The 24,498-nt window shown below is 46.7% G+C and overlaps 1 protein-coding gene across 1 annotated transcript; it reads left to right on the top strand.

The window, feature by feature from the left end:
- Positions 1-22,280: 22,280 nt before the first annotated feature.
- On the top strand, positions 22,281-24,296 carry LOC146180667 (neprilysin-1-like). The gene has a single exon (XM_084575620.1). It carries the CDS (start codon positions 22,281-22,283, stop codon positions 24,294-24,296), a length of 2,016 nt encoding a protein of 671 aa, XP_084431746.1.
- The last annotated feature ends 202 nt before the right edge of the window (positions 24,297-24,498 follow it).

The following is a 24,498-nucleotide window of genomic DNA, read 5'->3' as shown; positions in this document are numbered from 1 at the left end:
TAAATATTGCATTTATCTCCCTTGCATGGCGGTTACATAAACGTTTTGACGCAAAATTCTTAATATATGCCGATGATATCATGGTGTGGAGCACACACAACGACTTACTGACTCAATTAGCTGCCCTGCAATCAGCTTTAGATATTACTTCTACATATACATTTTCCAATGGGCTTGAATTTTCCGCCAGTAAATCTACGTTCATACCAGTCGCCAACCGCTGGGGGCGCCGTAAACTAGCAGCAACACCTATCCGTCTACATCTGTCCGGAACCCAACTTCAGGAAAGCTCAACAGCAAAAATATTGACTTTAACAATTCATCAGTCATGAAAGGAATTTAATGGTTATCTCGCGCTAAAACAGGCGTTGCACGAACGGGTGGCGCTCGCTTAGATGTTGCAAGACAGTTGGCGCGAGCAGTTGTGCAACCGCGCCTAGCTTATCAAGCCCAATTTCAGCATTTGACAAGAATGCAATGGGATGGCCTTGAAGCTATAAATCGAGAGGCAATGCGCGTCATCACCTGCCTCCCTCGCATCGCACCAATCATGGAGCTCCAAGAAAATGCACATCTAAACACAATAGATGAACTGGTGCAGCAACGACGTGATGCACGCAGGCTTAAGGCCACCCTCTCTCACGCAACGTGCGCTCTGAAGGCTTATACTTCGTCACATTCACTTCTACCATCGCCGCTCGAAGTTGTTCCTCCTTGGCGTTTTGTACAGCTTAGTGATAACAATTGCCAAATAATTTACGACAACCTAGAACACAGGAAATGGCACTGTCACTTCACTACCGAATTATGGAACAAGACACCTGCTTGTCACTAGGTTCCATTATAATTTACGTCGACGCAAGCATCCAAACCTGCGAAGTTACTACTGCAGTGTACGGCCCTAACAAGCCTTCACTGAAGAAGATAGCAGTGTTTCAATTACGGGAACCTCCACATTCTTTTTGAGCGGAACTGCGTGCAGTACATGAGGCAATTCGCTCTGTGATCGCCATTCCCATGCTTCCCACGGTCCGTATTGTCATACGCACTAATGCTCTCCAGGTGACACAGCCACTTAGACGCGTTAGTGGCAGTACAGAAGTCTGCCAAAACATACGCAGTCTAGCGGCACGCATACCACAGCCAATTCGTATTGAATGGACTTCACATGACCGTTTTAGTGCTCAAAACCAGGCGGAGTCTACTACCCGCCTTTATCCCTCAACCTCGACATCGCCAAACCTCCTAAAATGGGACAATTCTATGCTACATTGAACTAGAAAGGAGCACCTCTGACTCCGTATACGCCATACGGAGGCTTACCGTACCTCCGTGTACGGTAAGCCTCCCCCGCGGTCTAATCCGTCAAAGGAGGTGGCGCTTCCGAGGAATACAGTTGGGGTGGCCCTAACACCGACAGTGATTCGAAAGTGGCCTCAATTTCGATATTGGTATACACACCCTAGGTAACTTGTCTGCTAATCCAGAAATACAGAAGCTAACATCCATTACCCGCTGTGGGAATGTCCAGCGCTGAAGCCGGCGCGGACCCGGCACCTGGTGGCAGCGTTCCTCTGCCCCCTTAATCCGCCGTCTTATGTCGCATGGACGCAGAGACCACATCATCGTTCCCTCTTCGACTTCATTGCATCAGCCAAACGTTTTATTGCGAAAGCAATACTACTCGCAATTTGAGCCTTCAGCCTGGAACGGCGGTGACCACCATTGACCTTTGACCTTTAGATGACCCCCGTAGACGACCCCAAGCTAGCAGGAGCTGCCAACTTGGGTCTCTCGCTTCACATGGGACGGTTATGTCAGAATCAGCCTGCTAGGACCCTGGCATTCACGTTACCCCTATAGGCCACTAAGGTACGTTCATATCGGTTGGTTGAGCGGTGCTTTATATCTTGGTTGAGAAAGAAGAAAAAGAGAAGAAGAAGAAGAATGCAGGTCACCCGCAGCTAATGCTTTCGCTCAATATTTGGTTCAGCAGCGCTGAACCCTTGTAATTTCTTTTTTTTTTCATTTATTTGACCACACCATTCATCATTCATAGCAATTTTTTAATGCCCTGAGCCAATAAACATTGCAAAAAAAACCTCGAGCATCCATTACAGGAACTTTCAATTACACCTGTGAAAGACAAAGAACCCGCCCAGCACAATCCGCTCGGATTCGCGTGACACATTAGAAGAAGAATTTTGCCCACAGTGCTGTCGCGTATGCCAGGTCTTTGCCAGCCCATTTCTCGACATTTTTTTTCCTGTGCTTTGTGAGCAACACTTCTCGCGCTCCAGTCCAACACAGAGATGGTGAGTAACCGCTTCTTATGCTCATTTGAGTTGCGGATCGATTTCAGATACGAGGATATCGTGCAGTGCTTTCTACTGCTTGCACGGGCCGTTACATCAAAATCATAACTGCTGTGGCGGTCAAGTTGCCTCATACCTGAGTTCCCGGGCACTCTTCGTAACACGTTCAATGCAGTCCTGTGTCGCCTCTTAAACGACTCCTGCATTCACTCTGCATCGATTTGCTTCATGTCCGATAGCTGAGACTCGCCGTTGTTTCGTGCAGGAACATATGTCGCGAGGGCTATACTATGAACATCACAATGCACCGGGATCCGACCTGCATGCTTTTGCGCTAAGAAGCTGTCTTTACTGTCGTCTTTCTCGCATTGATTGGTCTCTCAAGAGCTTCTTGCTGGGAGGTCACTATCGTTGTATGTCGTAAGAGAAAACTACTTTTCATGTTCGGTATTCTAAACATTTCCTTTGGCTTATACCAATTTTCAGCTAGCACTTTTGATAATTACTAAGAATCGTATGCAATAAATAGAAAAATATTACAGAAACATACTCCCAGTACGGCTTGCAGAAGTTGCTACAAAACTATTTTAATTATACATTTCGTTAACTAAAACTTAGTTATTCATCATTAAATTACCGCAGTTATATAGTTAGTCATACTATCCAGCTCTAAGCCCCGAACTAGTTGATCCCACATAAGATTTCGGGACGAAAAAAACTCCTTTTTAAAGCCTTACAACGCAAGTAAATGCGATGCTTATTTAATTCGCGCTTAATCAGAACTGTGCCCATAACACGCACTAAAACTAGTTACAAAGATGACATTCTGTGCCCCTGTGTTGCAATGACTATGGAGCCGAAATCGACCGGTCTGCTCGGTTGTGACGGTTCATGCGCATTTGTTCGCTCCGCCACACTCAAAATGAAGCCATTTTTTTTTAATTAAAGTATTTTCCCCTTCTAAATCTACAGGAGAACATTTGCGCATTACATGCGTCATGCGGCTTTCAGGTCGAGCTCAGCGCCGTAGCCACAGCATCACGTCATCATTGGTAGTGACCATCATAACGGAAAGATGCGGTAGCGTATAAATCGTCTTCCAGCGAACGCTTGCTGCATTCCTGAAATATAGTCAGTTAGAAATGGAACGAAAACCTATTACAAACAAGTTTATAACAGAAATGCGTTGTCATATTATTTCAGTCTGGAATTAGGGGAGCACTCTATCTTCGTCGAAAGGGCGGGTTTTTCCAGTTAAGCGTCTTGCGTTTAGACTTTGGAAAAAAAGTTGGAAATGCGTAGGGCCTTAAAAGCTTACGTTCAACAACGGGACGGCAATGTTCCATTCCTTGTGCGAAAAAACAAAAAGCGATTTGTAATTTCCTTGTTCACCGCGCAGCGGCGCCTTCATGATGCCTGGAACCAAAAGCCCTTCATCTGAAAAAACGAAAGAGGCCAGTGGTTCGGTGACGCCGTCCAGACCGCGCGCAGAGAAGGAACGTCTTGAGAAAAGTTTTTCCAGGTCCACCTCTCCGAAACAACAGGTTCGTAACGGGACACGTGGTCACTTAGCGGAACCATTGGCGACAGTATGGCGCCATGCAGGGAAGCATATCTGCGTGGACGAAGTAACAGCCAACATCAAATAAAATACTTCAGTTATTGAAGGACTGTCCAGGAAGGAGTCACTAAAAAATCAGATTTGTTTCCGCTTCATTAATGCAGCTACGAAAGCATTTTGAAATGCTTGAACTCTTAACTGATGGATAGACCTTTCTAGATTGAAGCCATCCAATCATTCAGGGAGATTAACTGAAAATCCGCTTATGTAGCAGAATAAAGGTACACACCTAATTCAAACCAATCTCAACCCTCCCAAACAGCATCCGGTATAGGCCTGATGCAACGTCCGAGCTGGAAACTAACCAGAAAAACCTGAGTGTAATGCATAAAAAGAAAATTATTGTGTAAACCTTATTCCTCTTTTTCAAGGGTGTTTGGAAAGAGGCATAATCATACCAAACCTCTTATACCACGTGACACGATTTGCTCAATGCTAAAACTGTTCTGATTCCAAACTGTTTCATATTTTCTTCCTTTTAGCATAATTAATTGAAGACTCAGGTGAATGCCACTGGGCTGACGACCTTTTTAGAGCTATTTTTGGAGCACTGTAACCGCTAAATAATTTCGAAACACATTGTAGGGGCTAAACAGCACTGTGCGAGTACTAAGCATCAAGATAGCTTCTTATCTGATTGGCTTCACCAGACCTGCGAAGCAATTTCGCGCCCACAAATTGCACCACATCTCTTAACTGCAGCGCCACGAACCACGTCACTACCTCGCGGCTTCCGCTGCCCTCTGTCCTGGACCAAAGGCAACGGCGAGTTTCTCGCCTACCAGTTGCAGCTCGGTGTTACCCTGCGCTGACCGAAGAAACAGCGCAGATCGGACCCTGTCTCCCGGCAGACTGGCAGCAACTCAGCCCACGCTGTCCCCAAGAGACTTCTGCGCTGCATCGGCAACCTCAGGCCCGTCAAGACCTGCTCAGCAGTCTGACAATGACCCCACCAAAGTGGCCCCACTTTCCTTCCTGCGAACTGCCAGGGAGACCTGTTGGGTTTCCAAGGGAAATCAGAGCCGCCAACAAAACCAAGAGAAAACGAATGCTGGGCTTCGTGGTGAAGCGATTTCTCTTCTGAGGGGAGCCTCAGAGACCAAGGTGAATACACTTTAGCAGTTTCCTTTTTTTGTGATATATAGGCCGCACTATAACGTAATGCTGGAAGCGATGGCTTCTCTTGGCCGTGAAAGTAATCCCAGAGATTGCATTCACCGTTAGCATCATGTACCCCAGCTGGCCAGACAGCTTGCTGACGATGGAGTCTCCTGAAACTTACTGAGATAATTTGAGAACGTGCATTTCACCTTTTGATAGGCTTATGGATGTGTGCTTAACTGCCTAGATGTATCTGTAAATTCAGTGGTCAACTGAGAGGGGGCTCAGGAGCCCAGTATTAATTACAGTGGGATGGTGCACGAATATAACACATCAATAATCTCCTTAGGAACCGCAGTATTCTACAGAAGGGTTTCTGGAGGTGCTTACGACTGGCTGCCGTAAAGTCTCCTTTTTTGAGAGGCACAGAGTGATGCTCTCAAATCTGAGAGTGTTTATGTTAAACGGAGCAATGTAAACGTATGCTTGAAAACGTTGAAGATCTTTTCGTATAATTTGCGGGAGAACCGCTTAACATCGGCCTCGGCAGTGCCACCTACTTTTTGGGCAAAATGAGTCATCATCATCATAATCATCGTCATCATCATCCTGAATATACCCACTACAGGGCGAAGATCTCTCGCATATCCCTCCAATTCACACGGTCCTGTACTAGGTGCATCCACTAGACCCCTGCGAACTCCTAAACCTTATCCGTCTACTTAACTTTCTGCCGTCCCCTGCTACGCTTTCCTTCCCTCGTAATCCAGTATTTTACCCCAAGCGACCATCGGTTTTCCTCTCTTCTCACTATATGCCCTGCCCATGCACATTTCGTCTTCTTGATTTGCACTAGAATGTCAGTAGCTTGAGTTCTTTCTCTTGCCCACACTGCATGCTTCCTATCTCCTAAAGTTACCCCTACCAAGTACAGCCCTCTTGATTAGCCTCCACGTTTCAGCCCCATAGGTGAGTACAGGTAAGATGCAACTGTTGTATACTTTCCTCCTGAGCGATACCGGTAAGCTGCTGCTCATAACCTGCGAGTCTTTGCTAAATGCGCTCCATCCCAATTTTATTATCCCTGTTATTTCTCTTTCATTGTCCGGATCTGAGGTCACTACTTGTCCTAAGTAGACATATTCGCCTACTACTTACAGTGCTTCGCTATCTATCGTAAACTGCTGTTCCTTCCCGAGGCTCCTGAACATTACCTTAGTCTTCTGCATATTGGTTTTTAAGCCTGCCTTTCTACTTTTCCTGTCTAGGTCATCAATCATTCTTTGCAGTTCATCCCCTAAGTTGCTTAGCAAAGCAATATCATCGCAGATTAGTGAGATATTCTCCAACTACCCTATCTCTTACTGCTCCCATTCAAAGTCTGAGTACTTACTCTCAGAAAGCTGGGAATATTACTGGGGAGATCATTTCTCGTTACCCAACACCTGTCTTTATAATTTTTTGTTACTTTATGCAGAACTATGTTTGCTGTGCAGCCACTATATATATCGTCCAGCACTTTCACGTTCGGTTCGTCTAAACACTGGTTTCGCAATGCCTAAATGACCGTCGAGGTTTCTAATGAGTCAAATGCTTTTTCGTAATTAATGAATGCTGTGTATAAGGATTGGTTATATTACCACCATTTTTTTTCACCTGGTTGATGGTATGAATGTGGTCGATAGTAAAGTACCCTTTCCAAAAACATACTTGATCCTTTCCTTGATTGCAACCCAAGGTTGTCCTGATTCTATTAGCGGTTACTTTACTAAATACCTTATAGCTAACAGACACTAAGCTAATTGGTCTGTAATGTTTGAGTGCTTCCATAGTTCCGGTGCCGTCGATAACACCAGGCACTGCGTATGCGCACACGATATCGCCCCCGTCCATCAACAAATCTATAGTTACCTGACCCTTTCCAACTGCTTTCCCCTTTTTATACTTTCTAATACTTGTTTAACCTCGTCCTTCATCACCGGCGGGACATCTGATTGATTTTTCTTACCGCCAATCTCATTATTGCATTGTATACGTTGTCAACTGTAGAGGTCAGTATAGAGCTACTCGGCTACTGTACTATCCTGTATATTATGAGCCTTCTGTGGACCTTCTTTCATTTGTACATGCCATGATATTCTTCTTTCATTTGTACATACCATCATCATCGTCCCGCGGCGCCGGCTCCGGCGCGCACCTGGGTTCGTGATTGGATTAAAACGCTAGACAAGGCTTCGCTGTCCTTGCCGTCACGACCTCGCCGTCTCGACCTAGCCTTCTTTTACAAGTGGTGGAGGTGAAATTTGATCCCCTTGCTGCCTTGGACCCTGCTTCTCGCTGGAGCTACGTTCCGGTCGCCGTTTGGCAACTGCCATCATCGCTATGTATATCGACAGTACCCACGAACAGGCCGGACCCTCTACCTCGGCTGCACCACCCCCTCCGACTGTGCCCACACGACCGCGCGACCCGCCGCTGTTCGCTGGTCGTCGCGATGAAGACGTCGATGACTGGCTTGACACCTGTGAACGCTGCAGTGCCTACAACCGGTGGGACGATGCTCTGAAATTTCTCAACATCTCTTTCTACCTTATTGAGGTCGCCAGGACTTGGTTCATCAACCACGAGCCCCACACAACTAACTGGACCACCTTCAAACTGAAGTTCCGACAGTACTTCGCCGACCCGGCAGTTCGGACTGAGATCACGAAGACCAAGCTCGCTTCACGCCTTCAAGGTCCGGATGAGTCATATGTGTCTTACACAGAGGCCATACTTGCACTCTGCCGGCGTATTAGTCCCACCATGGCGGAACCTGAACGAGTACACCACGTCTTGAAAGGAATCAATTCTACGGCGTATAACATCCTAGTTGCTCAGAATCCTTCAACTATTGATTCCTTTATTACGACCTGCCAACGCATCGACCAGCTGCAGTCCTCCCGATTGCAGCCCGCCAACGCTACTGGCCCGACCTATGCTGATCTCGACCTGCGGGCACTTATTCGAGCCATCATCCGCGAGGAGCTCCAGGCTCTCAAGCCTGTCTGTCGACACGGGTGCGATCACTCTTCCGCAACATCTAATGACGCCGGTCTCCGCAGCATCATCAAAGAAGAGCTGGCAACAATCACCGAACCTATGACATCTGGCCCTCCGGCACCCCGCTCAGTACAGACTTACGCGCACGTCGCAGCATCCCCCCCTCCTTTAGTACCCCCGCCCCGACCGGCACCAACCTACAATCACGTCAGTGCAATAGCGACGGCTCAATCTGCACCACCCTATTACGCACCTTGGCGCCCCTCCCGACCAGGTTGCTATTACTATGGCATTACAGGACATATATCCCGCGTCTGTCGTCGCCACCTCCAGAACGAGCGCCGTGGTTACGATACCTTTGAAAGTGACATCCCTTCAACGTCATATTATCAACGCCGGTTTATTCCAAGCCCACCTCGAAGATCATCCCCACCTCCAGAATCCTCGTCTGAGCCTCGTAGAACCCCTGCATCCCGACGTCGGTCCCTATCCCCATACCGCCGCTCAGTTTCCCCTCTCCGACCCGCAACAACTATCCCTGTCCGCCATCCGGAAAACTAAGCGTTGCAGTTTCCGGAGGTCAAACTGCACTCTGCGAACTTACCAAAAGACCTCCAGATCGCCCGTATAATGTGATTTCTGTTTTCGCTGAAGGATTACCGTTCGAAGCATTGATTGATACAGGAGCTGCAATTTCTGTCATTCACGCTGATTTGTGCTACCGTTTGCGAAAAGGGACGACACCATATGATGGGCCTGAACTCCGTGGAGCCAATGAGGTCCCTTTGCGCCCTTTAGCAAAGTGCACCGTACGAATTGTTATTGACGGCGTTCGCCATCATGTGCATTTTGCTGTGCTCTCACCATGTGCGCATCTGATGATTTGAGGATGGGATTTTTTGTCAACCGCTTCGGCGTTAATTTGTTGTGGTGACCGTGTTACCTATATGACAGACAGCGATTTTTCATCTGAAGTTTCTGAACGACATCATCCCGTCGTTGCCGCCGCTGATACTGTTTTGCCTCCTCAGTTCGAAAAACTGCTTACCGTTGTTTCTGACCACATCACTGACGGGGACGTACTCATCGCACCATCGTATCGTCATCTTGCACGCGGTATCGCCTTCCCGTCTAGTCTTGTGAGGTTCTGCAACGGCTCAGCGACAGTAGCGGCCACTAACACTTCACGTGAATCCCTCGTGCTCCCAAAAGGAACTTCTCTCCCCTGCATGGTGGAGGTTCAACCTTCGTCCTTGATGGTGCTCACCGCCCCTCTGCCTCAGCGCCGTGTTTCGCCAGACGTCTCTCTTTTTGTTCTCACAAAGACTATTAATCCTAACCTCACGCCGAACCAACGCCAAGAACTGCTGACATTGCTTCGACACCACCAAGCCATTTATGATGCCACTTCCCCACCACTGGGACGGACTAGTGTTGCGCACCATCGCATTATTACTGAAGGTAACTCCATCGTTCGCCGACGGCCTTATCGGGTTTCCCTCTCTGAACGAAAAGTAATTGAAGAAAATGTAAATGACATGCTCCATCGCGATATTATTCGTCCCTCGACAAGCCCATGGTCCTCCCCAGTAGTGTTAGTTACAAAAAAGGACGGCTTGGTACGCTTTTGTGTTGATTACCGGGCACTCAACAAAATTACCCGCAAAGATGTATACCCAATGCCAAGAATTGATGACGCCCTTGACTCTCTCCAAGGCTCCAAATACTTCTCGACTTTGGACCTCTGCTCAGGTTATTGGCAAATACCTATGCACGAGGACGATAAAGAAAAAACCGCCTTCTCAACTCCCGATGGCCTTTACGAATTTAATGTTATGCCTTTCGAACTTTGTAACGCACCAGCGAAATTTCAAAGAATGATCGATACTGTGCTTCGTGGCCTAAAATGGAGAACCTGTTTATGTTACTTGGATGACATTGTCATCTTTTCGTCAACTTTTAACGACCATCTCACGCGCCTGAATGAGGTCCCCACGTGTCTCGCTTCTGCGGGCCTTCAGCTCAACACCAAGAAGTGCCACTTTGCACAGAAGGAAATTAAAATATTGGGACATCTAGTCAGCCATGACGGCATTCGTCCAGACCCTGAAAAAATTATCGCGGTCTTGAACTTTGCTCGTCCACAACGGATTACAGAATTGCGCAGTTTTCTCGGCCTGGTGTCTTATTTCCGGCGTTTTGTAAGGCATTTTGCAAGTATTGCTGCTCCACTTCATGAACTACTTAAAGCACGCATCCCTTTCGTGCGGACTGAACAGTGCGAAGCCGCTTTTAATAATCTGAAGCACGCCCTCACATCAGACCCTGTTCTTGGCCACTTCAGTGACCGCGCTCCAACCATCCTGCACACTGATGCCAGTGGTCTCGGTCTTCAAGCTGTACTCCTGCAGCGTGATGCAACCTCGCGTGAGAAAGTGATTGCCTTCGCCTGTCGGACTATGACTCCAGCTGAGAAAAACCACACCATTACCGAGCAGGAGTGCCTTGCCGTCGTCTGGGCTGTCCAAACATTTTGCCCTTACCTATATGGTCGGCATTCCACAGTTGTGACCGATCACCATGCTTTTTGCTGGTTGTCTTCATTCAAAATTTTGACAGGCCGAATTGGCCGTTGGATTCTGCGCCTGCAAGAATACAATTTCGACACCACTTATAAATCGGGTCGCCAACACCAAGACGCCGACGCTCTTTCTCGCTGTCCACTTTCGGAATCGGCTTGCTGGTTTTCTTCCCAATGCATTTCCACCTATGACCACAGCCGACCATCTCTTTCCCCGACGTATATCACAACAGTTTCATTTGATGACTCTGAAAACAAATACGGTCTCCGCTCGCAGCAATTAGCCGATGCCTACTGCCGACCCATCATCGACCGCCTTATTGGCGCTTCGGACCCACCCAATGCTCGGCTTCGCCGACAACTTCGCAATTTTAAGCTCGAAGATGGCATCCTACTCCGCTTCGTGTATTTCCCTGATGGAACTCGCTGGATCCCAGTCATGCTGCATGTGCTTCGCCTACGTATACTGGCGGCTCTCCACGGTGACGCTACTGCAGGTCACCTTGGTGTTGACAAAACCTACGACCGCTTGAAAAAACAATTCTTTTGGCCTGGCCTATCTTCCTGCGTTGCCAAATACGTCACATCCTGCCCTCTGTGCCAACGCCGCAAACGGCCGACGTATTCGCCCGCTGGTCTTCTACAACCTGTTCCCTGTCCGGCCACGCCATTCGACGTAGTCGGCATCGACTTACATGGTCCCCTACCTCTCTCCGATGGGGGTAACCATTAGATTATAACAGCTGTCGACCACCTTACACGCTACGCTGATACAGCACCTGTACAGACCGGTTCCGCTCAAGAAGTAGCAAATTTCTTTTTGCGATCAATTGTATTGCGTCATGGCGCTCCCCGGGAGCTCCTAAGTGACCGCGGGACGGCCTTCTTATCGGCAGTCGTTGCCGAAGTTCTTCACGCGTCATCAACCCTTCATAAGACAACCTCAAGCTACCATCCCCAGACTAACGGGCTGACTGAGCGATTTCACCGCACCTTATCGGATATAATCTCCATGTACATCACACCGGATCATCGAAATTGGGACACTATTCTACCATTCGTCACTTTCGCCTATAACACAGCAGTACAGCGGACTACCGGTTATTCTCCATTTTTCCTCGTTTATGGCCGTCCTCCAACTACAATTCTCGACGCTTCCTTCTTCTCTACGCCCGACTACTCCACATCAGAACCTACCCAGTTCTTATCTCGTGTGGCCAGATGCCGTCAACTTGCCTGTCTCAACACAGCAGCGTGCCAGGAAGACCGCAAGAGTCGCTACGATTCTACGCATCGCGTGGTCTCTTATCATCCCGGTGACGAAGTATTGCTTTATACACCACTGCGCACCCCTGGCCTTAGTGACAAATTCCACCACCGCTACCTTGGTCCCTACGAGATCATCAGCCAAACTTCTCCAGTTAACTACAAAGTCACGCCTGTTGATCCCCCAGCCGATCGACGCCACCGTGGAACTGAAATTGTTCATGTTTCTCGCTTGAAACCGTTTGTGCGCCGCGGTACATCCGTTAATTAGGATCGGCCAGGCTGGCCGCTTCCGACCCCCCGGGCAGATTGTGTGAGCCTTCTGTGGACCTTCTTTCATCTGTACATGCCATGATCTTCTTCTTTCATTTGTACATACCACCATCATCGTCCCGCGGCGCCGGCTCCGGCGCGCGCCTGGGTTCGGGATCGGATTAAAACGCTAGACAAGGCTTCGCTCTCCTTGCCGTCGCGACCTCGCCGTCTCGACCTAGCCTTCCTTTACAATATTATCTTGATAACGTTGCCCGCTCTGTCCCTTAACGCATACATCTGACTTCTACCTATGCCCAATTTCTTCTTCTTTTTAGACCATGCTCAATTTTGTCCATGTTAACAACTTTATATCGGTCAATTTGCGCTTATCGATTAGCTTTGATATATCTGCCAATTCTATTTGGTTTGTTATTTTGAAGCTTTCATACTCTTGCGGTTCTTAATCAAGTATTTCACCTCCTTAGACAGCTTGCCGGTATCCTCTCTGTCCTACCGCCTACTTCTACAGCGCACTCAGTAATGATATCTCTCAGATTATTCATTTCTTCCAAGCTATTGTTGCCATCCTCGGTTAGTGCAGAATATCCATTCTGTAGCGAGACCCTGAACTCTTCTATCTCCCTCTCACCGCTAATTCGCTGCTGCACGTCTTTCTTGCTAATCTGTTTCGTTCCCTCTTCATATTTAGACCAATTCGACACTAACTTCCTCTGGTCACTGCATTGCACATACCCGATAACTTCTACATCCTGCATAATGGTGGGGTCTCCCCGTTAGGACTTTTCCATGTCCACTTCCGCTTCTTGCGTTTGCTCAAAAAGATTATCACGATTCCTAAATATTGCGCTGTGCAAACTCAACTAGTAACTCCCCCTGCTATTCCTAAAACCAATGCCATAGTCACCCACTGCCTGGTCTCCTACTTGAATTTTCAATTGAAGTCGCCGATTGGTATAGTACACTGCGTGTCCTTCTTTTCCGCAATGCAGATTCTACTTCTTCATAGAAGCTTTCAACTACCTGGTCGTCATGACTAGATGTTGGTGCGTAGGCCTGTACAACCTTCAACTTACGCCGCTTATTAAGGATAACAACGATACCTGCCACCCTCTCGTTAATGCTATTGAAAGCTACTCCTAGTTCTCACCTCTACGGTAAACCTCGATAACACAGTGCATGCCAGTCCTTCAGTACCATATATGCCTCATTCGAGCACCTAACCTCACTAAGCCCTATGTCATATCCCATTTCATACTCATTAGTTCCTTTAACAGCACTGCTTAACTAGCTTTACTAGCCAGGGTTCTAGCGTTTCCTTAGCAAAAAGCTTAATGAGTTTCTGATTAAATGTTGATTACATTTCTTATCATGCACATTAACATTTCTATACATTTCCTTGATGCATTTTTGATGAGATTCATAAGAAAGTTGGCCACCGTGTTTCTGGTTGTTACCTAATGTGTGCATTTCTTGTGTGTTGGTCATGAGTTTTGAACAATGAGCGCCTGATGGCTTTCACTTTTGGATAAAAAGTAAAAGCTAAAACGTAGCGAAGCACCTCAACTACATTAAAAAAGGCTAAAAATAAAAAAAAATAAAACTAAGCAAAAAAATCTGCATAGATGGCGCGATTCGAACTCAGTACCTCATACTCCGTAGCTTTCTACGCTAACCACTCGGCCACTCGGGGAAGTGGTAACGTTGGTAACGTTACCTTCTTATGTCTGGACTGCATTCATGAGATTGCGACTTCATTTTTCGAAGCATGCTTCGAAGTGTACAGGCCATTGCGGCTGCTCTAAAAATTACAACTTCTTGACCATTAGAACTTGCATCTAATGTTCTGGATGCCTACGCGCACTATTTTGTCCACTGGAGTCATTTTAACATGTCGAGTTTGGCATCGCTGGCAATTTATCAGCGCTGGCTCTTCGGTGGTTGCTACCTTGGGCGTAAATTTCGCTGAACACGGAGCTGTACCACGAACCTTCAAGGAAAAAAAGTGCGACCAAGCTTCAATACCAGCAAGCGCAGCAGCGACAACACTATTTTACTGGTAACTAAATCTTATTTGTATCTAAACATTTCGGGAAGCGATGCGATGCCTGAGGGCTCGGCTAATCTATACGCCGAGCAAAAAGGAGCTCGAAAGCTTAAGAAACACGCAAAATATCATGCATTACAAGCTCTGTATGTTTTTTTTTTCTCTCATGGGCCCGTCGCTCGGTAAACTACTCTCTTCCTTGTCTCCTTTTGAGTGATTACTTTGTAAACATAGCATATGTGAAAGGAAATTCAACGCACATTCCTGCCAAATGATCAATTTATTGCTTAGTTTTGAGTTCAATCATTTCAGGCCACCTTTCCTGTCTGCTAGTAATGCAAGGGCATGTAGAATTCATTAACCGCATTCGGTGCAGAGTAACCGTACACATCCTAGAACAGATCGTGAAAGTATTGAATCTCCTGACCGAGGCGTACCATTTTTAAAACACCGCGAAACGTATGGGGGTGCGAGTTGGGAGGGCGACCCATAAAAACACTAGTACCAGAGAGTACCAGAGTACCGCAGTGCACCAGAAGTGGTGGCCGGTCGTTAAACATTGGCCAGCGCTTTGAAGAAGTATGCTGCGTCATTGCGGAGGCGGTCTACTTTTAAAACTCCCCGAATAATCTATGTTGTGAATTCAGACACTCCCAAAATACCTATGCAGCGAATCACGTAGTTTGTTTACAGTCTGATATGCTGCCGCATGGAGAAAATTAGCTTGATAATACTGTCCCTCAAGTGATACATCCTAGACAAAATTACATTTAAAAAGCAGTTGTCAAACGTCGTACGAAAATACGGACCGAACGAGAGTCGCACATTGCACATTGCAGGCGGCGATAAACACCGCGGCCGCCTCCAGCTATGGAACGTCTGCTAGCGACAGCGCCGGTGGTGCATTGCCGTCTGCAACTGTGCGCGGTCAGTTCATCGTGCTGTGAACGGTCCCGCACGTCGTCAGACTTGCAGTACTGGCAAGAGAGTGTAGTGTGCCATGCAACATAATGTCGGGGCGTGATACTAGACGTTCACCAAAAATGAAAAGGGTTCAACGCTGCTGAACCGAATAAAATGTTGCGGTAAGTTGTGTTTACATGTGCTTCTATGGGTCGCCCTCGCAACTCGCACCCCTATACGTTTCGCGGTATTTTAAAAATACATCACCTCGTTAATGAGATTTCATACTTTCATGATCTGTTCTAGGATGCTCATGGTTGCTTTGTACCGAATAACGAGATCATATGTGCGCCGTGAAATTAGAAAATTGCTTTAAAATTCTTTGGATCCTTGTATTCCTATGGGCGCTAAGCCTAGTTTTCACCCCCAACCGGCCCATCCTGGCGACGGAAGCGCCAGCGCATCGCGCTTACGTCACAGATCGGTGTTGGTCTATAGCAAATACACACAGGAAACTTCTAATAAGAGCATGTTATAACACAATCTAAGTATTGTACGATTGTCATATAGTCCGTTAGTAGCACAGTAAGATGAAATTTCCCGACCATGTCAAGGAAGTTTAGTGGACGTTTAGGAGCCCATACAGCTCAGTATGATTACCTTGTTCACTGAATGAGTCACACTGAAGAACTGCCTTAGAACGAAGTAGCGTTGGTGACCTAATACATCCTATATTATTGATATTGCATATGCAGGCTTAAGCTTTATTCTTGTTTTGTTGAGAGTATTGTTTTATCAAGTGATATCAGACGCAGCCGAGCAGGGAAACATGTTGCGACGGCAGGAAACATCTCAAGCGATTTCATTCTCTGCTTAAGCGTAGTTTGCCTTAGCACTTCAGCCTCCTCGATCCACGCGGAGATCATCAGGGAACAATGGTGCTAAGGCAAGACGGGATATTCCGTGCCTCATTGTAGCGTGCTAGGCTGCTGCTTCATCGGCTGGTAGTCGCAGTTTGTATAAAAGCTGCTTCGGACGGCACTCTATGCACTGAATTTTTATGTGCTGCTTTTCATCGCTTTCGAGACATGTTTCAGTGCACAATGTGTACTTTGTCGCAGCGGGTCAGCTTGTGCGACTTCGGTACTCGGGCACCAACGCGCATTTGAATCCCACCCACAGACGGCGCTCTTTGCCAGGGATCGAAAATATCAGTTTGCGATAAACGCGGTTCGCCCCGCCGGGGTAGGGCAGTGCATGGTAAGACGCCCGACTACTGTGCGGAGTTCCCGGGTTCGAACCCGACCACGGCGGCTGCGTTTCGATGGAGGTGAAACGAAGAGGCGTCCGTGTGCTGTGCGATGTCAGCGCATGTTAAAGAACCCCAGGTGGTCAAAATTTCCGGAGTCCTCCACTACGGCGTCTCTCATAGCCTGAGTTGCTTTGGGACGTTAAACCCCACAAACCAACCAACTTTGTAAACATAGCATATGTGAAAGGAAATTCAACGCACATTCCTGCCAAATGATCAATTTATTGCTTAGTTTTGAGTTCAATCATTTCAGGCCACCTTTCCTGTCTGGTAGTAATGCAAGGGCATGTAGCATTCATTAAACTCTTAAAAATATGTTGTTCTTCATTAATTATGTATACGTCCTCCAAAATCATCAAGCAGTAATAGTAACGCACATGTAGTGATGGTTGATAATAATTTCTTTCTATACTGAACTGCTCAGATTGCACTGTGTTTCAAGTTCAAACACACCGTGTCCTCTCAATGAGTGGTCGCAATGACCGAAAAACAACACAGCATACTTTCCTTTGACTTTTCACATTCTGTGCTTACACATTAGCAGTTCACAAAAAAAAAAAACTGATTTCCAAAACAAGAAAAAATAATGTGAAATGTCAGCTGAAAATCTGGTTTAAGGTTGTTGCTAAAACACACAAGGATTGAATATCTGTTGAGTTCCTTTGTACTCATTAAGAAAACAATAAGACCAAACCAGAAACTCAAAACCCATTTTCGTAAGGGTTAAACGTTGCCAGGGTCAGTTTCCAATGGCAGCCTGTCCAGTAGAGCCACAGATGATTAGCCCCCTCCCTCCCCCCCCCCATGCGAAAGTTTGAGGAATTTGTGAAAAATATCGAAATACATATTTATTTAGCGATCAATACAACGTCTCCCCCAACGTTCACCTCGCTAAATTGCAAATTCATGCTGTCGCTTCTTCGTTGTTCGATAAATTACTGCTAGCTATGGAGTACTTCGCTGATGAATTGGATTTTATGGCTTAATTTTACAAAAGGCGAAAGCGCTTCAATCTTGATTATTTTGTCGCACTTTCAGTGTTCAGTATATTTTAAGGAACTCGCAAGATAATTTACGTCTAGTAAATTAATTACGTTTCATTGGTATCAGTCGAAGCGCAGCCTCTCGTAGCAGCAAATAAATGCGCTCTGGACAGGTAATGCACTTCTGAGCCACCACATATGCGGGCAGTCGTTGCACCAAATGAGCTGGCAAGGACTACTTGTGGGTACTTACTAACCTACCCAGACTCGATGTACTTAAAGAACAGGTGTAACACCTTTGGGTCTTGGGCACCATGAAATAACAGCACACGAAAAAACAGCGCGCCTCAAAACAGTAAAGTGACAAAGCAATATAAGGAAATTGCAGCGTAGCAAAAAACCGACGCATCAAAACAGAAAAGCATACAAGACAGAACAGCGAAAACATAACACACGAAAGAATAATAAGCAAACTAGAAAACAGAGTAGCGCAGTACGGTTTAATTGATATGATAGCGGCATTTCGACTTTCTGGGAGCATATACCTGAACGGACTTTCAAACGCGTATTTGTATACCTTCGATATTTCGAACCACACTGCGTTATAAGAAGAAACAAAAACAAGTCTCTCCTATGATGTTGACTGTCTACACTATGGAATGATATATATATATCCGTTGAAATACAAATAGAGTCGTAAAATGAAATAAAATTGATTTAGTTATAGTTTAGTTCTGTTATTGTGAACTCATCAACCCTGTTTATATACACCACCTGTGTAGAGTGCATAGACGCAGCTATCCTATTATTTAAATATATGTTTCTAGACGGCTGCAAAATCGCCCTCTTCATCATAGTAAACCATACAGACGGGATATTGTTCTCTCGGAGACGCAGCATAAATGTGGCATAGTTGATTTTCAATAATGCTTCTAAACGAGACGTCTCCGACAATGCTGAAGGCTTCGACTACGAAATCCAGTAGACTGCTTCCGAATTCCTTTTTTTTTTTCAGTTGTATATAATGAGGCCTTCACAAAGGTGTCTGTTTTTACTTCTGGAATGCCTCCAGGGGAGGCGGAGCGAAACGCAAATGCCTCGAATTTTTATCACATTACGGCTACGCTAAGGAAAAAGAAAGGCACTGTATATTCAGAATTCTCAGATTACGTCACCTGTTCAGCCGGAAATAGTCACTTTGTACTGGCACCGCTCTTATATTTCGAAGTTCTTAATTTTAGTGGCCATGACTAATGTTACACGGGTGATGACACCAATTTTGGAATAGGAACTTTTTACCGCATCTTAGTCGTGGTGTGCCAAGCAACCAAACCTTTAAAGTTCAGCTCCATTGGAGCTGCAGATATCGTGCGTGTGCTGATCTAGCAACCCGCGCAGTCGATGACAACATAGACCAAAGCACATTGTCTGCTGCATATTCTGTGCACGAGCAGCGTTAACCGTGACGCGGTCGTTCCGCGAAGTTGTGGCAAGCCGGTGGTGCAGACTGAACAGCCGTCATGTCGCTTAACCGCGTTTAATAATAATAATAATAATAATAATTGGTTCACACGAAGGGAAAGGCGCAGTATCTGTCACACTTCTTTCTCTTTACACCTGAACCGCGCCGTAAGAGAAATGATTGATTTATAGAAATGGAAAGCGCGCTAACTGTGTCGCTTTCTGTAGACACCTCTGATTTAAAACTGATTTATTCATTTATAGGAAGGGAAAGGCGCGGTAACTGCCTCACTTATTTTCTGTGGACACCTCTACCGCGCCGTAAGGGAAGGAATGAAGGTGCGAGTGAAAGTGGAAAGAGAGAAAGAGGAGCCTGGGGATCTTAACGTGCGCTGACATCGGATGGGGCTGGGACAGATAGTCACCGCTGCTTGCGGCGGGGGCTTGCATGCCAACGAATTATTAGCTGTTGTAGGCCGTCATTGCACCCGCCACCGCTTCGGTGGTGGACGGCGGCTGTTGTAGCCGCGCGTCTTTCTGTCCCTCTTTCTTTTCTTTCTCTTCTATTTCCTCTTCTGTCTGCACGAGGCAGCGGAGGTGGCTCAGCTACAGAGCCAGTAGCAGGCCCATGCATTTTCTTTTCCTTCTTCCTACAGCCCCAACAACAACAGCGCTGATATCGCACAGCACACGGACGCCTCTTCGTTTCGCCTGCATATCGAAACGCAGCCGCCGAGGTCGAAATCGAACCCGAGCACTCCGGCACAATAGTCGGGCGTCTTACCATGCACTGCCCTACCCCGGCGGTGGCGAACCGCGTTTATCGCAAACTGATATTTTCGATCCCTGGCAAAGAGCGCCGTCTGTGGGTGGGATTCAAATGCGCGTTGGTGCCCGAGTACCGAAGTCGCACAAGCTGACCCGCTGCGACAAAGTACACATTGTGCACTGAAACATGTCTCGAAAGCGATGAAAAGCAGCACATAAAAATTCAGTGCACAGAGTGCCGTCCGAAGCAGCTTTTATACAAACTGCGAGTACCACCCGACGAAGCAGCAGCCTAGCACGCTACAATGAGGCACGGAATATCCCGTCCCGCCTTAGCACCATTGTTCCCTGATGATCTCCGCGTGGATCGAGGAGGCTGAAGTGCTAAGGCTTAAGCAGAGAATAAAATCGCTTGAGATGTTTCCTGCCGTCGCAACATGTTTCCCTGCTCGGCTGCGTCTGATATCACTTGATACAACAATACTCTCAACAAAACAATAATAAAGCTTAAGCCTGCATATGCGATATCAATAATATAGGATGTATTAGGTCACCAACGCTACTTCGTTCTAAGGCAGCTCTTCAGTGTGACCCAATCAGTGAACAAGGTAATCATACTGAGCTGTATGGGTTCCTAAACGTCCACTAAACTTCCTTGACATGGTCGGGATATTTCATCTTACTGTGCTACTAACGGACTATATGACAATCGTACAATACTTAGATTGTGTTATAACATGCTCTTATTAGAAGTTTCCTGTGTGTATTTGCTATAGACCAACACCGATCTGTGACGTAAGCGCGATGCGCTGGCGCTTCCGTCGCCAGGATGGGCCGGTTGGGGGTGAAAACTAGGCTTAGCGCCCATAGGAATACAAGGATCCAAAGAATTTTAAAGCAATTTTCTAATTTCACGGCGCACATATGATCTCGTTATTCGGTACAAAGCAACCATGAGCATCCTAGAACAGATCATGAAAGTATGAAATCTCATTAACGAGGTGATGTATTTTTAAAATACCGCGAAACGTATAGGGGTGCGAGTTGCGAGGGCGACCCATAGAAGCACATGTAAACACAACTTACCGCAACATTTTATTCGGTTCAGCAGCGTTGAACCCTTTTCATTTTTGGTGAACGTCTTGTATCACGCCCCGACATTATGTTGCATGGCACACTACACTCTCTTGCCAGTACTGCAAGTCTGACGACGTGCGGGACCGTTCACAGCACGATAAACTGACCGCGGACAGTTGCAGACGGCAATGCACCACCGGCGCTGTCGCTAGCAGACGTTCCATAGCTGGAGGCGGCCACGGTGGGTATCGCCGCCTGCGCTGTCGTCTGTTGCAATGTGCGACTCTCGTTCGGTCCGTATTGTCGTACGGCGTTTGACAACTGCTTTTCAAATGTAATTTTGTCTAGGATGTATCACTTGAGGGACAGTATTATCAAGCTAATTTACTCCATGCGGCAGCATATCAGACTGTAAACAAACTGCGTGATTCGCTACATAAGTATTTTGGGAGTGTCTGGATTCACAACATAGATTATTCGGGGAGTTTTAAAAGTAGACCGCCTCCGCAATGACGCAGCATACTTCTTCAAAGCGCTGGCCAATGTTTAACGACCGGCCACCACTTCTGGTGCTCAGCGGTACTCTGGTACTCTCTTGTACTGGTGTTTTTATGGGTCGCCCTCCCAACTCGCACCCCCATACGTTTCGCGGTGTATTAAAAATACTACGCCTCGTTAATGAGATTCAATACTTTCACGATCTGTTCTAGGATGTGTACGGTTACTCTGCACCGAATATGGGCATCATAGGTGTGTCGTGAAATTAAAAACCTGCTTAGAAATATTTAGGTTTTATGTATTCCTATGAGCGCTAACCCTATTTTTCTCCCCCAGTCGGCTGCGACGCCGCGAGCGCCCCCTTTGTTTGTAAACACAGTGTTGGTCTATAACACCAGATGTTTTCGTTTAGTTCAGAGCTGTCATGTGGTAGCGATATAACTACGGGCTTGTGTTACTTAACATACTATATAAAACGTCTCGTCTCGTACTACTAAAGTAAAAATATTCGCAGATAACAGAAAATGGCAAAGCCCCTAGTTTTGTAACTATTCTGGTGTTCTTTTACAGTATTATTCCATGTACTTTGTCAGTCACTAATTCTGTTAAAATAAAGGACCAGATTACGTGTTCTTGAACAATATAAAGCATTTTAGAAACTACAGCAGAGGTAATATGCCCAGTACATTGATTTATTTCTTGTCCCCTCCTGCCAGGGCCCTTCACTGGGCCTGCAGAATGCTCAAATAAATAAATAAACTGCGGGAGTTTTGAGGTAGCAGCAAAGAATATCCCTTGCAGGAAGCGCGCCAGGATCAACATTCTGGTAACAACATGCTTGCTTGCCCAAGTCCCGTTGTGATATTCTGATGCGCGTCCCCATATAATTAAATGGCATTTAAATGAGACGTTGAGAGATATTACTCTTGTTTCAAAGGGCTAAATTTACACCGTAAACTTCGTTTTTTTACTGTCTTGCAGCTCAGTCCAACCAGAAAATGTGCTGCCGCAGGGAGCGTGTTTCTGGCAATGATGTTGCTCTTCGCAGTATTCATCATCACAGTGATCGCCTTGACATTCCGGACCGAGCCCGCGGTTCCGAAGGGGAAGCCGTACTGCGACACGATTCACTGCCAACTACACGTGAATGTTCTGATGTCTCGTCTCAACAGCGGTATCGACCCGTGCGAGGATTTTTCAGCGTATGTCTGCTCCAGTTGGTTTCCTACTAGGGATAAGCGAGTGCACGTGAAGACTCCCGTGGACGAGGTTACATTCTCGCGGCTGGCAGACTTCACTACCATGCTCGTCCACGGCACGCAAAAGATCCAGGCGGGCCAGAAGGCCCTCAACATGTACAATGCCTGCATGAGCACAAATGACCACGGTGGCGCCTACCTGCCGGAGTTCAAGAAGCTCATGAGGGAAATGAAGCTCAGTTGGCCTGAGCCGTCGCCAGAGGACGCCGACCCTGTAGGTGTCATAGTTGCACTCTCACACAAGTGGCGAATTGATTTGTGGCTCGATGTCCGTGTGCTACCTCTGCCAGCTCACAAAAAATGGCGCCTCGCCTTCGGTCCTGCGCAACCGATACCTGTTCTTCTGAACCAGTACGAGTCTGTGAAGGAAATTAGAAGCTACACTGAGTACTGGATGGGTTTCTATAGAGACCTTAGCCTTAATAACTCGGGCACTGCGGACGCATCGACCCTAGAAGATACAATCAATGACTCTCGCATCATGGATGGAACTGTACTAATCCGCCTGGGTGAACTCATCTTCACCCGATTAAAAACCCCGGTCGCCTTTCGACTCGAAAACATCGGTGATCACTCGAAACCCATTACTTCAGCCATATGGGAAAATCTCCTCCAGAATATTATAAAAGTGCATCCTCCGTTGGGTGTCAATGATGAAGTTGTCCTCAAAAACAGGAACCTATTAAAGACTATCGGTAGCTTCCTCAGCCAGTATCGCGAATCTCGACTTCTCCGCCAGGTTTCTTGGACATTTGTTCAGTTGTACGCACCCATAGCTGAACCCCGCATGCTGCTGAGACATTTTGGCGATATTTACAAGGTTAACATCTACAAGTTCACTTACTGTGGATTACAAGTTGAATCGACATACAAGGTTCTGGTGCTCTCCCTAGAAATGTCCACCAGCAAGACAAAAAAGGACCAGGATCTTATTCGGACCAGGTTCCAAGGACTAGTATCGGCTGCTATCAAGAAAGTCGTGAATTCATCGTGGATAGACGAGCATGGCAAGCGTGTCATCAGTGATAAGATTAAGTCGGTTAATATAAGGGCGTGGCCTGATAAGGAGCTGGTGGGTAACCAGATTCTCGAGGAAATTTACAAGGATTATCCGAATAAGGCGGAATCGTTCCCTGCGCTCTGGATGCAAGCAAGAAGGACCATACGAAGTGGAATGGAGAAAGTGCGCCGCATTGAAGATTCCCAGGCGTATTACGAAGCGCGTGTCTTACCACCGAACTTCGCACCGTCCTATCCCGAATATGACTATGTATCAGGCCGCCTACAGGTGCCAATATATCTGCTCAATCCGCCGCTGTTCTACAGTGAAGGAACAAATGCCATGCTTTTCGGCGGTTTGGGATACTTGCTCGCTTTAGAGTTGGCTAAGACCTTTGATGAAACTGGCACTCGCTGGCTGCCAAATGGCACAAGTGTTGAGAGCATTCTCTCTGAAGAGTCTAAAAAAGCTTTTCGAGAGCGGGACAGCTGCCTCAAAACACACGGAAGCATATTTCCAGAAATACCGGCGCTTGAAATCGCGTACGCTGCATTGCAAGAGGCTGATGAAGGCGGTAGTGGTAACCTACCTATCGGCGAAGACCTTCCACCTCTAAATGCCTTCTTCATGACCATCTGTTACATGGCCTGCTCTGCACCCGACTTCCAAAGCTCCTACAGTGCGAACTGCAACAAAATTGCTCGCAATACTGCTTCCTTCGCGAGGTCCTTCAACTGCACAGCTGGAGCTAAGATGAACCCTGAGAAGAAATGTGCTTTCTTCACATAACCGAAAGATTACCGCGGTGGTTCATGAATGTACTCCCGTGACTGTTATCCGCCAAAACATTTTCGACAGCTTTTCACACCCTTCTTTACTATACAGTCCGCTAGACCTTCATTTCCCTTGTCATTTCTGTTTTTAGTTAGACACCAGCTTTTGTGATCGCTTGTACTATTTCCACTAATTTTTAAAGGTCACATGCTTCATA

Source organism: Amblyomma maculatum, chromosome 8, assembly GCF_055883805.1.
Source record: "Amblyomma maculatum isolate TAMU_Amacu chromosome 8, ASM5588380v1, whole genome shotgun sequence".
NCBI classification, from domain to species: Eukaryota; Metazoa; Arthropoda; class Arachnida; order Ixodida; family Ixodidae; genus Amblyomma; species Amblyomma maculatum.
The sequence above is the reverse complement of the archived record's forward strand: the minus strand, read 5'-3'. Positions and strand labels throughout refer to the sequence as shown.